This window comes from Leucopleurus acutus (assembly GCF_964270905.1).
Source record: "Leucopleurus acutus genome assembly, chromosome: 3".
NCBI lineage: Eukaryota > Metazoa > Chordata > Mammalia > Artiodactyla > Delphinidae > Leucopleurus > Leucopleurus acutus.
Genome location: NC_139145.1, coordinates 17,984,804 through 17,999,921, shown reverse-complemented (window position 1 = coordinate 17,999,921; position 15,118 = coordinate 17,984,804). Strand labels below are relative to the sequence as shown.

The window sequence follows — 15,118 nt, the reverse complement described above, 5'->3', positions numbered from 1 at the left end:
TTGTTCTTCTTTCTCTAATTGCTTGAGCTGCAAGGTTAGGTTGTTTATTCGAGATGTTTCCTGCTTCTTAAGGTGGGCTTGTATTGCTATAAACTTCCCGCTTAGAACTGCTTTTGCTGCATCCCACAGGTTTTGGGTCGTTGTGTCTCCATTGTCATTTGTTTCTAGGTATTTTTTGATTTCCTCTTTGATTTCTTCAGTGATATCTTCATTATTAAGTAGTGTATTGTTTAGCCTCCATGTGTTTGTATTTTTTACAGATCTTTTCCTGTAATTGATATCTAGTCTCATGGCGTTGTGGTCAGAAAAGATACTTGATACAATTTCAATTTTCTTAAATTTACCAAGGCTTGATTTGTGACCTAAGATATGATCTATCCTGGAGAATGTTCCATGAGCACTTGAGAAAAATGTGTATTCTGTTGTTTTTGGATGGAGTGTCCTATAAATATCAATTAAGTCCATCTTGTTTAATGTATCATTTAAAGCTTGTGTTTCCTTATTTATTTTCATTTTGGATGATCTGTCCATGGGTGAAAGTGGGGTGTTTAAGTCCCCTACTATGAATGTGTTACTGTCGATTTCCCCTTTTATGGCTGTTAGTATTTGCCTTATGTATTGAGGTGCTCCTATGTTGGGTGCATAAATATTTACAATTGTTATATCTTCTTCTTGGATCGATCCCTTGATCATTATGTAGTGTCCTTCTTTGTCTCTTTTAATAGTCCTTATTTTAAAGTCTATTTTGTCTGATATGAGAATTGCTACTCCAGCTTTCTTTTGGCTTCCATTTGCATGGAATATCTTTTTCCATCCCCTTACTTTCAGTCTGTATGTGTCTCTAGGTCTGAAGTGGGTCTCTTGTAGACAGCATATATAAGGGTCTTGTTTTTGTATCCATTCAGCTAATCTGTGTCTTTTGGTGGGAGCATTTAGTCCATTTACATTTAAGGTAATTATCGATATGTATGTTCCTATTCCCATTTTCTAAATTGTTTTGGGTTCGTTATTATAGGTCTTTTCCTTCTCTTGTGTTTCCTGCCTAGAAAAGATCCTTTAGCATTTGTTGTAAAGCTGGTTTGGTGGTGCTGAACTCTCTCAGCTTTTGCTTGTCTGTAAAGGTTTTAATTTCTCCATCAAATCTGAATGAGATCCTTGCTGGGTAGAGTAGTCTTGGCTGCAGGTTTTTCTCCTTCATCACTTTCAGTATGTCCTGCCACTCCCTTCTGGCTTGTAGGGTTTCTGCTGAGAGATCAGCTGTTAACCTTATGGGGATTCCCTTATGTGTTATTTGTTGTTTTTCCCTTGCTGCTTTTAATATGCTTTCTTTGTATTTAATTTTTGACAGTTTGATTAATATGTGTCTTGGCGTATTTCTCCTTGTATTTATCTTGTATGGGACTCTCTGTGCTTCCTGGACTTGATTAACTATTTCCTTTCCCATGTTAGGGAAGTTTTCAACTATAATCTCTTCAAATATTTTCTCAGTCCCTTTCTTTTTCTCTTCTTCTTCTGGAACCCCTATAATTCGAATGTTGGTGCGTTTAATGTTGTCCCAGAGGTCTCTGAGACTGTCCTCAGTTCTTTTCATTCTTTTTTCTTTATTCTGCTCTGCAGTAGTTATTTCCACTATTTTATCTTCCAGGTCACTTATCCGTTCTTCTGCCTCAGTTATTCTGCTATTGATCCCATCTAGAGTACTTTTAATTTCATTTATTGTGTTGTTCATCGTTGCTTGTTTCATCTTTAGTTCTTCTAGGTCCTTGTTAACTGATTCTTGCATTTTGTCCAATCTATTGTCCATTCTATCTCCAAGATTTCGGATCAACCTTACTATCATTATTCTGAATTCTCTTTCAGGTAGACTGCCTATTTCCTCTTCATTTGTTAGGTCTGGTGCATTTTTATCTTGCTCCTTTATCTGCTGTGTGTTTTTCTGTCTTCTCATTTTGCTTATCTTACTGTGTTTGGGGTCTCCTTTTTGCAGGCTGCAGGTTCGTAGTTCCTCCTGTTTTTGATGTCTGTCTCCAGTGGCTAAGGTTGGTTCAGTGGGTTGTGTAGGCTTCCTGGTGGAGGGGACTAGTGCCTGTGTTGTGGTGGATGAGGCTGGATCTTGTCTCTCTAGTGGGCAGGTTCACGTCTGGTGGTGTGTTTGGGGGTGTCTGTGGCCTTATTATGATTTTAGGCAGCCTCTCTGCTAATGGGTGAGGTTGTGTTCCTGTTTTGCTAGTTGTTTGGCATAGGTTTTCCAGCACTGTGGCTTGCTGGTCGTTGAGTGAAGCTGGGTGCTGGTGTTAAGATGGAGGTCTCTGGGAGATTTTCGCCGTTTGATATTATGTGGAGCTGGGAGGTCTCTTGTTGATCAGTGTCCTGAAGTTGGCTCTCCTACCTCAGAGGCAGAGCCCTGCCTCCTGGCTGGAGCACCAAAAGCTTTTCATCCACACGGCTCAGGATAAAAGGGAGAAAAAGTAGAGGGAATTAGTAGAAGTATGAGGAAAGAAAGAAGGAAAGGAGGGTAGGAAGGAAGGAAGAAAGAAAGAAAGAAGCAAAGAAGGAAAGAAGGCAAGAAGGAAAGAAAGGAGGGAGGGAGGGAGGGAGGAAGGAAGGAAGGAGGGAAAGAAGGAAAAAAGACAGAAAGAAAGAAGATACAGTAAAAATAAAATAAAGTATAATAAAGTTATTGAATTAAAAAATTCTTATTTAGAAAAAAAAAAAAAGGGACGGAAAGAACCTTAGGACAAATGTTGGAAGCAAAGCTATACAGACAAAATCTTACACAGAAGCATACACATACACCCTCACTAAAAGAGGTAAATGGGGAAAAATCCTAAATCTTGCTGTCAGAGACCACCTCCTCAATTTGGGATGATTCGTTGTCTAAAGGAGGGAAGGAAGGACGGAAAGAAAGAAAGAAAGAACGAAGGTAAAGTATAATATTGTTATTAAAATTAATTATTAAGAAAAAAAATTTAAAAAAAACATGGACGGATAGAACCCTAGGACAAATGGTGGAAGCAAGACTATACAGACAAGATCTCACACAGAAGCATACACATACACATTCACAAAAAGAGGAAAGGGGAAAAAAATCATAGATCTTGCTCCTAAAGTCCACTTCCTTAATTTGGGATGATTGGTTGTCTATTCAGGTATTCCATAGATGCAGGGTACATCAAGTTGATTGTGGAGCTTTAATCCGCTGCTTCTGAGGCTGCTGGGAGAGATTTCCCTTTCTCTTCTTTGTTCTCACAGCTCCCAGGGCTAAGCTTTGGATTTGGCCCTGCCACTGCGTGTAGATCGCTGGAGGGCGTCTGTTTTTTGCTCAGACAGGATGGGGTTAAAAGAGCCGCTGATTGGGGGCTCTGGCGCACTCAGGCCGGCGGGGACGGAGGGGCACAGAGTGCGGGGCGGGCCTGCGGTGGCAAAGGCCGGCGTGACTTTGCACCAGCCTGAGGCGCGCTGTGCGCTGTCCCGGGGAAGTTGTCCCTGGATCCCGGGAACCTGGCAGTGGCGGGCTGCACAGGCTCCGTGGAAGAGGGGTGTGGAGAGTGACCTGTGCTCGCACACAGGCCCCTCGGTGGCGGCAGCAGCAGCCTTAACGTCTCCCGCCCGCCTCTGGGGTCCGCGCTTTTAGCCACGGCTTGCGCCCGTCTCTGGATTCCGCGCTTTCAGCCGCGGCTCGCGCCCGTCTCTGGATTCCGCGCTTTCAGCCGCGGCTCGCGCCCGTCTCTGGGGTCCGCGCTTTCAGCTGCGGCTCGCGCCCGTCTCTGGGGTTCGCGCTTTTAGCCGCGGCTCGCGCCCGTCTCTGGAGTTCCTTTAAGCAGCGTTCTTAAACCCCTCTCCTCACGCCCCAGGAAACAAAGAGGGAAGGAAAAGTCTCCTGCCTCTTCGGCAGGTGCAGGCTTTTTCCCCGGACTCCCTCCCGGCTAGCTGTGGTGCACTAACCCCTTCAGGCTATGTTCAAGCCGCCAACCCCAGTCCTCTCCCTGCGCTCGGCCTCAGCTCGCAGCCCCGCCCGCCCCGGCGGGTGAGCAGACAAGCCTCTCGGGCTGGTAAGTGCCGGTCGGCACCGATCCTCTGTGCGGGAATCTCCCCGCTTTGCCCTCCGCACCCGTTGCTGTGCAGTCCTCCGCAGCTTCGAAGCTCCCCCCTCCGCCTCCCGCAGTCTCCGCCCGCGAAGGGGCTTCCTAGTGTGTGGAAACTTTTCCTCCTTCACAGCTCCCTCCCACTGGTGCAGGTGCCATCCCTATTCTTTTGTCTCTGTTTTTTCTTTTGCCCTACCCATGTACGTGGGGAGTTTCTTGCCTTTTGGGAGGTCTGAGGTCTTCTGCCAGCCTTCAGTAGGTGTTCTGTAGGAGTTGTTCCACGTGTATATGTATTTCTGGTGTATCTGTGGGGAGGAAGGTGATCTCCGCGTCTTACTCTTCCGCCATCTTCCGCCTTCTCCTGGACAAAAACTTTTGAGACCAAAAAAGGTGTGTCTGTTTTTAAATTCTCAAGACTGAGATAGATAGATAGATATATATATATGTACAGATCACATGTGCATGTATTAATTAATGATTTGTTTCACAAATAGATTTATTTTTGACATTTTATAATCCATATGAATATTACATTTGCATATGGGCATGTGATTTTAATTAATTAATTAATTTTCTTTATTATTTTTTTGGCTGCGTCAGGCCCTAGTTGTGGCACGCAGGGTCTTCATTGAGGCGTGTGGGATCTTTCCTTGTGGCATGCGGGCTTCTCTCTACTTGTGGCCCATAGGCTCCAGAGCACGTGGACTCTGCAGTTTGCGGCATGTGAGCTCAGTAGTTGTGGCACACGGGCTTAGTTGCCCCACAGCATGTGGGATCTTAGTTCCCCAACCAGGGATTGAACCCAAGTCCCCTGAATTGGAAGGCGGATTCTTTACCACTGGACCACCAGGGAAGTCCCTGGGCATGTGATTTTACATCTGTGTATACATGAACACATAATGTGAATTAAAGAAAAAGTAATTCCAAAGTAACAGGAAGCTTCTAATAATTCTTAACCAAATGCTACAGCAGACAGCCTTTAATTTTAAAAAGTTAAAATTGAATTAAGTTTGGGTTTTTTGGCAAAAAAAATTTATAGAAGTGAATAAGTGTAAACAGTGTTATAAACTGAATAGAATAAATAAATAGAAACAGTATTTTAAATGGTGCTTAGGTTCTCAGATGGTCTTTAGCAGCTTTTAACCCCTGATGAGGAGCCAAAAGGTAACAGTGACAGCAATCATACTGTTAGTGCTAGCTTGAAACTAGTACAGAAGGTACTCAATTTTTCCTGTCTATTTTTTGGAGGAAAATTAATCATAAATTTCAGCTGGGAACTTGAGATTCTGGAAACAAAGATCCTAGAAGATTTTATTTCTTAACCATAGTAGTATGAGGAGGTATTTCTAGCAGAATTTTATGTATAGCAATTGCTTATGTTAGGGATTTTGTATCTTGGGGATTTACCATGAACTGAGATTTTGGCTTCTGTTTTCCTTTTAGATTCTTACATCTGGGAAAAACACAATCAATCAAAATCTAGATTTATTATATCCGTCTCATGAGTTCAAACCATTTTCTCCACTGTGATACTCCAAAATATACTTATATTTCATTCTGTGATACCAGTGACTTTTTTTCAACTTATTGGCATATTTAAACTGAAGATTTTGTTTTCTGGGCAGTCTTACATGCTCTGTATTAAATTACTTGGTTCTGAACATAATAATCTCAACTAATATAATGAGACGTCCATGTGCAAAGATTGCTGAATCCCATCCTAGCTTCAGCTGCCATGGTGGCGCCTCTGCAGAGGAGTCCGTTCGTCCTGCACGCTTAGCCAACTCACCTTGCTCTTAATGTGCAGAAGTACCAGAGTGGAAGCAAGCAGATTTTTCCTTATTTGTTATTCATTTAAAAAGATAATACATTGAATGTACATTCTGCATTGCTGTATATTCCAAAATCATCCTAATGGGTTGCCTATTATATTTCTTAATTATAGTGCTGCTTTTGATACAGTTCTTGGGATAAATGTTGCAGTCAAGAAACTAAGCCGTCCTTTTCAGAATCAGACTCATGCAAAGAGAGCTTATCGTGAACTTGTCCTCTTAAAATGTGTCAATCATAAAAATGTAAGTTATGTCTATATTTCCTCTAATACTTTAATGTTGTCAATGCTGCCATAATCATCTGGGTCTTTGGAGATACAATGAGTTTAGACCTAGGGTAAACTAGTGATAAAAATACTATTTAAATGGTTATATTTTATTGACAGAATTTTCAATCAACATTGGAGATATTGAAGTCAGCAAGAGGCATCATTGTCCATAGGAATTTAGGTCACTCAACACAGATGGGAATGTCAATTAACCTTGTAACCATTTGGTTTTCACTGTTTCCCTGTGTATAAAATGGCAACAGTATTGACCTGGCAAATTGAGAAATATCCAAATACTTTTTAGAAAAACGTTGTTCTATAAGTAGCTTTTACATATTCACATTTATTTAAATAAATGTTATTAGATGATGTTATATTCAAGATAGTTGTACTTGGCATCTCTACAGAAATCAAAGCATTGTAAATTTTAAGGAAAAACAGTATATCTCTAGAAAATGAGGTACTCAGGCCCATTTTATGTTCTACTACTGATGCCTGAGCATTATTTTGAACATGATTTTGATAACCTTGCTATGTTATAAAATTATAAAATGTTAAGTCTGGCAGGGGCTTTGGAGATCCCCTCCCATGTGACCTCTTTTTGTTACGGGGTGGGGGGGATAAGTATTTAAAAGTACACTCAACTCTGTATGGCTCCTTTTGTTGTAACATTTATGCTGGATTTTTCTGGTGTAGGGACATTAAACACAAAACTAAGATAGGTTCAATCTTTTGAGTCTGTGGTTTGAGTTTGTTTTTAAATTCTCCAATGCATGCTTTATTTTACAGGTTTAAAACAAAAAGTAAAAAAGTTTTTTTTTCAGGTTACAAAAAAATATGTTTATTATTATTTTTAATTCAAACAGTATAAACAAGAAAGAAAAATCTTTGAATCCCACCACCCACTATCATTAACATTTTGGTGAGCATTCTTATGCATATATATACACACATACATAAATAAGCTCAGTTATGTTATTACACATCCTGCTTTTTCCCTAGTGGAATGTTGCTAGATCTCATATACATTAATGAACATAGATATAAACCATTTTTTAAATGGCTACATAGTACAGATGCACAGTTATTCATTTAACCAATCACCTATTATCAGATATTTAGATTGTTTCCAGTTTTTTGCTATTATAAGCAGTGCTGCAGTGAACATCCTTATACATTGCATCTTTGCACACTTGTCCAGGTGAATTCCTTGGCCAAGATAGCTGGGTCAAAGACTATGCACACTTTTGGTTTTAATAATATATACTGACAAATTAACCTCAAGGAAGACTGTCAATTTTACACTTTTATTGAGTATCTGAGTATGTCTTTTATTTCAAAATACCCCAGAGCTACATACTGTTGATTTGTTTTACCTTACCAAACTGATAGATGACAAATGATACCTTATTTTTATTTGTGAGGTTGATTTTCTTTCCATATCTCTATTAGCCATTTATTTTTATTTCTTGAGAGTTTGTTTTTCATGGCCTTTGTCCATTTTTCTCTAGGACTGTTGGTTTCTTTCTTATGCATTTATAGAAGATCTTTGTATATTAAAGCTGTCAACCCTCACTTTTCCATCTGACCTAATTTAGGTTGTTTTTGTCATACTGATTTTTGTTGTTGTGTTTAACATAATCAAATCTCCTAGGTTTCCTGTCATGCTTAGAAAAGGCTTTTCTACACCAGAATTGTATAAATGTTTATTCATATTTTAATGTTTCATGGTTTCATGTTTTAGATTTAAATTTTTGTTCCATTTTGAGTTTATCTTGGTGTAAAGATTGAAGTATGAATCTAGTTTTTTCCCCCTTGGCTAGCCAGCCACTCCAATCCTATATACTGAATAATTCATCTTTCCCTCAGTCATTTGAAATGATTGAGGACATGTGTTTGATGCTCAAGCAGCAGAATTCATTGTTTAACCATTGGGGTGCCAGGACCAAGGCCTGTGGTGGGGTCCGTTCTTGAATCCTCCTTACATAAAGGTAATGTTAATAGGTAATGCTATGAGGCATTTCATCTTTATCATACCAAAAATATAAGCTTAGCCTTTACATTTCAAAACTTTTTAGAAATTTGGATATTGTATTTAAGTTTTCAGAGTTAACATATTGCTTTATTTAGTGTTTTTCTACTTGTAATTGCTACTTTTTTATGTTCAGAGCTAGAAAGACATTATGTGTTAAAATTCTATAGTAATAAGTTACTGGGGACACATAAAAGTGATTTGATTAAAAGTGCATATTATTTCCAAGTTGAGAATCCTAATCATTTAGCTTTTTTCAAATGCTGTGTAATAGAATGTTTTGGTAAAAGCAATAACAATAATAATAAATACAAAGCTCTGCTGTGATTTTTTTTCTAGTTTTAACACACTTTAATGTTAAACTTAATTTTTATAATCAAGTAGAGTCATTTGACATGCTGAGATATAATTTTCTCTTTTCAGATAATTAGTTTGTTAAATGTGTTTACACCACAGAAAACTCTAGAAGAATTTCAAGATGTGTAAGTATAATTTTTATTCAGTAATACACTGCTCATCAAAGAGTGAAAATTTAGAAAAGAAAGTAACTCCTTTTTTTACTTAGGAAATATAGGTGAGAACACATTTTTAAATGATATCCTAGCCACTTTTCTCTGTGGAAGAGAAATATTAAGGAAAATGAATAATAGTATTCAACTATTTGTGCCTAGATGGTTATCATTTCTACAACAGATAAAGGATGACTGAAAATAATTCTTCAGAGCAGACAGTGCCATTAATGCTGCTGATTTCCTTTACTGAAATATAAAATATAACATGTTTTTCTCTAGTCCCCAAGATTGTAGGGTTTAGGTGTTTATAATTATTATTTGAAATGGGTAAGTCATTAAACTTCCAAAATGTGAAATAGAATTATCTTAGTAATGATGAAATGAGATATTAATTTATTATTGAGATATAATACACAACTTTATCCTAAATTTATTCATGTATTCATTCATTCATTCAACAAATATTTGATTGCCAGGAATTCCCTGGCAGTGTGGTGGTTGGGACGCCATGCTTTCAGCCTGCAAGCCACACGGTGAGGCCAAAAAAAAAACCAAACAAATATTTGATTGCCAACTGTGTGCTAGACAGTCTCTTGAACTTGGCATACTTTAGTGACCAAAACAGCAAAAATCCCTTTCATTTTTTAAGAATCGCAGGTGGTCATATTTCTTCCTAGAGCTTGCAGGAAAGCCAGGGAAGATAGACAGTCAACATAACAAATAAGGAAATGATGTCATTCATTAGGATGTGTGGCAAATGTTGTAGAAGAAATGGAGCTGGGTAAGGGGGTTCAGAAGTGCTGGGCGTTAGGAGTCAGGTTGCAACTTTAAGTAGAGTAGTTAGGGAAGGACCTCACTGGATTGGTGACATGTGAAGAAAGCCTTCAAGGAAGTGAGGAGGTTAGTCCTACAGATATTTGGGGGAAGGTAGTATCAAGATAGAAGGAACAGGCAGTGTAAAGGAGCAGAAGAGGGAGTGTGCCTGGTGTGTTATAAGAACAGCAAGAGCCAGTGTGGCTGGATCAGAAGAAGCAGAGGAAAGTTGAAGAGGTGGGTTCAAAGAAGTGACAGGGCCAGACACTGCTGGGCCTCTAGGCCACTGTAAGGATTTTCCTTTACAAGTCAGTAAGACTTTCAGCAGGAAGAGTAAGCTTATCTGACTTATGTTTTAAAAGAATAACCTTGGTTTCTGGGTCGAGAACCCACTGTTAGAAGTAGGACACAGAAGACCAGTCAGGAGGCTATTGCAGCAATTCAGGTGAGATTATGATGGCTGCATTTAGACCAGAGGGGTGATAGTGATGGTAAAGGCAAGAGATAGGATGCTGACACTGTTTTGAAGGTAGAACCCCAGTGTTTGCTCCTAGAGAGGATGTGTGGTATGAGAGAAAGAGGAGCTGAGAGCAACACTTGGAGTTTTGGCCTGAGCACCAGAAGGATAAAAGTGCTCTCAACTGAGATGTGGAAGGCTACAGTCAGAACAGATTGCGAGGCAGGGTAGAAGGAACTCAGTTTTAGTTCAAGATGTCTGTTGGACACCCAAGTGGAACTGTGAAATAGGCAGTTAGATAAATGAGCCTGGAGTTCAGCAAGGGGGTCTGGGTTGAAGGTATTAATTTGGTAGTTGTCAGTCTATAGATGGTATTTAAAGTCTTGAGACCAGAGACCAGAGATCACCAAGATTGTAAGTACAGTTAGAGAAAAGAAGACCAAGGACCGAGTGCTGGCACTTCAACAGTAAGAAGCTGGGGATAGGAAAAGGGCACAGTCAGCCAGGATTGTAGGACTGGCCACTGGATTTAGCAACACGGAAGGCCGACATGGAGCCTTGAGGACAGTTTCAGCAAAGTGGTGGGGGCAAAAGCCTGATTAAAGTGGGATTAAGGAAAAATGGGAGAAAAAATTGGAGATGATAAGTATAGACACCTCTTTGGGGAGTTTTGCTTGCATAGGGAGCAAAAATATAGGATGGTAGCTGGTGGGGGAAGTAAGGTCAAAGTTTTCTTAAGATGAGAGCAATAACAGCATGGTTTCTATATTGGTAAGAATGATCCACTAGCAAAAATGTTTAAATATAGGAGAATTTGAATGTTTGAGATTCTATTTACTATGATATAAAAATTGTTTTGTATTTAACTTGAAAGGCATTTTGTTGTTAGTTGTTTTCATTTTTTGAAAACTTTTACAAACTTTCATTATACATTTGCTTCTTTTCAAGATACCTTATAAATGTTTAGGGAAAACAAGTTATCTTTTTACTTTAGCCAGTGCAGTGACTAGGTGGTAAGTTATTACTATTTCATAAAAATTCTAGTTTAATAACCATAAAGGAATTTTGGATAATTTTCATGTGTACATGGCTGATCATTTATTTCCCCAGGTATTTGGTTATGGAATTAATGGATGCTAACTTATGTCAGGTTATTCATATGGAGTTGGACCATGAAAGAATGTCCTACCTTCTTTACCAGATGCTCTGTGGTATTAAACATCTACATTCAGCTGGTATAATTCATAGAGTAAGTAGTGATACCATATTGTTTAGTTTTGTTTTTTAATCACAATCATTTCGTTGTCATAATCTCCAGTTACAAAAGAACATAATATTTTTTAAAAATTTGTCAATGTCGAAAATCCAAATAAACTATGGGATCATGTTACTCTTCCAAATATAGTTGAGATTAGAAGACATTTGTGGAATGCCTGGTTTGCCTGGGCCCATGTGAGCCACCCTGGATGCAGGCATGAGCCAGCTGTTCAGACTAGTACTGCAGAAAAATACTTCTTTTTTTTTTTAAGTTTTTATTTGAAAGTAACTTAAAACTTAGAGAAAAATTGCAAGAATAGGACAAAGAACTTTACTCTTTACCCAGATTTACCTGGTGTTAATAGTTTTTCCATATTTGAAATCCCATTTTTAGTGAGCAAGGAATTTGGATTTGGGGTGGGGGAAAGTTAGAGGCCAAGTAGTATATGATACAGTTGCTTGAGAAGTCTTATGTGAATTATGGCCCAAGTGTTCATTGCTTACATCGTAAAATTCTACCACTCCAGCATCCCAGCCATACTGGTGGGAGCTTTCGGAAAGGTTCCAGGCAGATCTTTTGAATAGGCCAAGGCTGGAATTTGAATGATGGTGTTGCCTGTCAGGGGGTACATATTTAAAAACCAGAGAGATATTCTCTAAGCTGGTTTTATGAGTTTTTGTTATTTTCTTCACTTGTACTGCTGTGTGGGCAGATTATGATAGAGTTGTGTTTTTTTGTTTGGTTTTTTGTTTGTTTGTTTTTTTAGCAACTATAATGTTGAGTGAGACTAGAGGCAGAGATAGTTTTATTGAAAACATTCTTAGCATTCCTTAAATTATTACTATACTAATTTTGTTGACAGACTGTCTTTCAATATTATGTTTCAACAGCAAGAAGTTGTATTTTCTCTGAACTGAAATCTGTGGGGGGGAAGAAGATAGTGAGACAAAAACAATGAAGCCTTTTCATACAAAAAAGAATAGAGAGATTTTTGATGGTGTAGTAGTAGTAATTCTTTTGGATCTGTTGGGTGCCAGGAAAGACTGTTTCCATCACAGCCACTGATCAGAGACCTAACACAGTAGCAGAGCCCACCAATCCAGAGAGGGCCAAACTCTTGCCCCTTGTGAGCATGAGGCCTGAGGCCTGAGTGAGGTCTGTAGCCTGAGGCCAGTCCTGGCCCTCCCAGTGCCTGTTGGGCGCCTGGCACAAAGAGTCCTGACCAGTCTTCAGTCATTTAAAATACAGCCTTTGCTGCCGCCAAGTGTTCAGTTTAAATTATATAAATACTGTTGACAAACTTGCTTTAAAAATAGTAACATTGGTCTTTTTAATTAAAAATAAAGATTTCCCAGCATAACATTCTCTTTCTCTTCAAAAATATTTACAAACCTTTATATAAATTAAGGCACTCCTAATTTCTCTTAAATACATTTTGTATTAAAGTCTTAACTGAGAATAAGTTCCCAGATTATTAGGCTTCATTATGTTAGGCCTTATTAATTTTGTAAAAGGAAACAGTTTGTCTTGCTTGTATCTCCCCTCTTGGGCCCAGATATACATGGGGCAGCAATATCCTCCCATTTTAGGGGGTCTTGTAAGAGCTGCAGCATGCACGTGCCTGTGTTAGGTGATGTTCCATCCCTGCGGTTTAGGCCCATACCTGTGGACCAGAAGGTCCAAGAAAGTTTTGGTTTGCCCAGCATGATTCTGCCAACCACCTCTCCATCCCATTTACCTCCCCACTGGGTCTCCCTCCCCTTGTCTTATGCCCTCCTGTTCACACATTTGTGGGTCTGCCAGACTTTGTGTCTGCTGTGAAAGTACCACGTGGTCATTGTGGGAAAGGTAGATAAGGCACCTGTTTGCACACCCACCACCCCTCCAGGTCCCAAGAGGTGATGAACCGCAGTTATCCCTTTAAGCCTGTTAACGGTTTTCTGTGAACTTTTCCTGTCCTTTTTTCTGTATACTATACGATAGGCATAAATACACACATTCGGTTTTGCTTACTAAGATGGTTTTGTTCTAAACATAAAATTTAATTACTTGAAAAATAAAACACCTGTAATCCCACCAATTTTTACCTTGTATAATTCAAAAAATTGAATGGAAGTCCCCAGCCCACAACTGTCACCTGGAGGAGGCCAGTGATGGCAGTTGGGTGTGTTTCCTTCCTAACTTTACACTGACACATTTTCTTACTGATGCTAATACCAACATATCTGTCTATACTAACGTCCTTTTTAACTTATATTTTTCAAAAACAGGATCATCTTGTACATATATTGTTCTACAACTTGCTGAATTTTGTATTTTTATCAAGGATCAAATAGTTTTACAAATACTTACTAAAAAAGAGCCCCCACCTCCTCCCTCTTATATCTCTCTCCCCAGAACAAATTCTTTCAGTTCTTTTAGCTGTTATTTTGGTGTTTATCTCCATATCTTGAAATAATATGATGAGATCTCTATTTGTTGATCTTTCTTCAGTTTGGGACATAAGGTACTGACTTAGCTCTTTTTCACCAATCGTGCCCCTCACCTGCCACCTTTCCTGTCCCCCTGTCCTCCCAGTATAGTTACAATGTAATTGGTTTGGATCAATGTCCATAGTGTGTTTTACGTCATCATGACCCTATAAACGCTTTTCACAGCTAAGCCTATATTTACACCATGATTATATTTCTTTTCCTTTCAACTTTTTGTCCCTAGAGTTAACAACACTTGTCTTTTATTTGTTAGAGTTTTGGTCTTTGTTGTTTGTTTTAAGGAGGGAGCAGTTTTCCACATCCTTATTGCTAATTAAACCCTAAGGTTTCTGCCAGGTATCTAAGTCTTCTCTCACTGTATCCAAATGTCTTAGCTGTTCCATCACCTTGATTGTCTCCTGGCGCCTCAGCCCTGCTCACATCTGGACTGGCTGCCCCCATACCTGATGCAGAGACCTTATCCTGGACCTCGCTCCAGCGTTTTCCTGGGGATTTCCTTCACCTCTCTCTGGAGTTGGAGCCCACTTCCTGATCCCTATCTCTCCTTTGTTTTGGTGGGACACATCCTCCAATAGCTTCCCCAGAAGTGATGCATGGGAAGTAAAATTTTTGAGGCCTCAGATAGCTGAAACTCTTTATTCTGCCCTCTCACATGATTAATAATTCAGTTGGATAGAAAATTCTTAGTTACAAATCAGTTCCCCTCTAAGGTGTAAATACAGTACCCTGTTGTGTAGTGTTGTATGGCTTTTGAACTTTCTAATGCCATTCTTATTACTGATCCTTTGCAAGTGCCCTGTTTTGGGTTTTGTTTTATCTCTGGAAACATTTTTTAAAGTTTCTTTATTTCTTGTATTCTGAAATGTTAGGATGATATGCCTTGATATGGAAATTTTTTTCATTAATTGTGGTGGGCACTTCAGTCTGGAAGAACATGCCATAGAGTTCTGGAAAATTTTTTATTATTTCTTTCAGAATACCTTCTTTACTGTGTTCTTTATTCTGTCTTTCTCTGAAGTACGAGTTAGTTGGAGCTCTTTTTTATTTTTAAAAGTTCCTTTTTATAGCATTTTGTTCTTTTTTTTATTGGAGTATGGCTAATTTACAATATTGTGTTAGTTTCAGGTGTACAGCATAGTGATTCAGTATTTTTTCAGATTACATTCCATATTACCAGATAATGGGTGTAATTCCCTGTGCTATACAGTATTTCCCTGTTGCTTACCTACTTTATATATGGTAGTTTGTATCTATTAATCCCATACCCCTAATTTGTATCTGTTAATTTGTATCTGTTAATCCCATACCCCTCTCCCCTCTCCCTTTTGTTTTTGTTTTTGTTTTTTTTTTTGCGGTACGCAGGCCTCT

The 15,118-nt window shown here is 38.9% G+C and overlaps 1 protein-coding gene across 2 annotated transcripts in view; it reads left to right on the top strand.

The window, feature by feature from the left end:
- The window catches only part of MAPK9 (mitogen-activated protein kinase 9), a 67,233-nt gene that overhangs the window by 33,072 nt on the left and 19,043 nt on the right, over window positions 1-15,118 (top strand). For both annotated transcript variants that reach the window (XM_082837157.1, XM_082837158.1), the window contains exons 3-5: window positions 6,031-6,160; window positions 8,642-8,700; window positions 11,111-11,249. In XM_082837157.1, coding sequence (XP_082693283.1) covers window positions 6,031-6,160; window positions 8,642-8,700; window positions 11,111-11,249 — 328 coding nt within the window. The remainder of the gene's footprint in view (window positions 1-6,030; window positions 6,161-8,641; window positions 8,701-11,110; window positions 11,250-15,118) is intronic.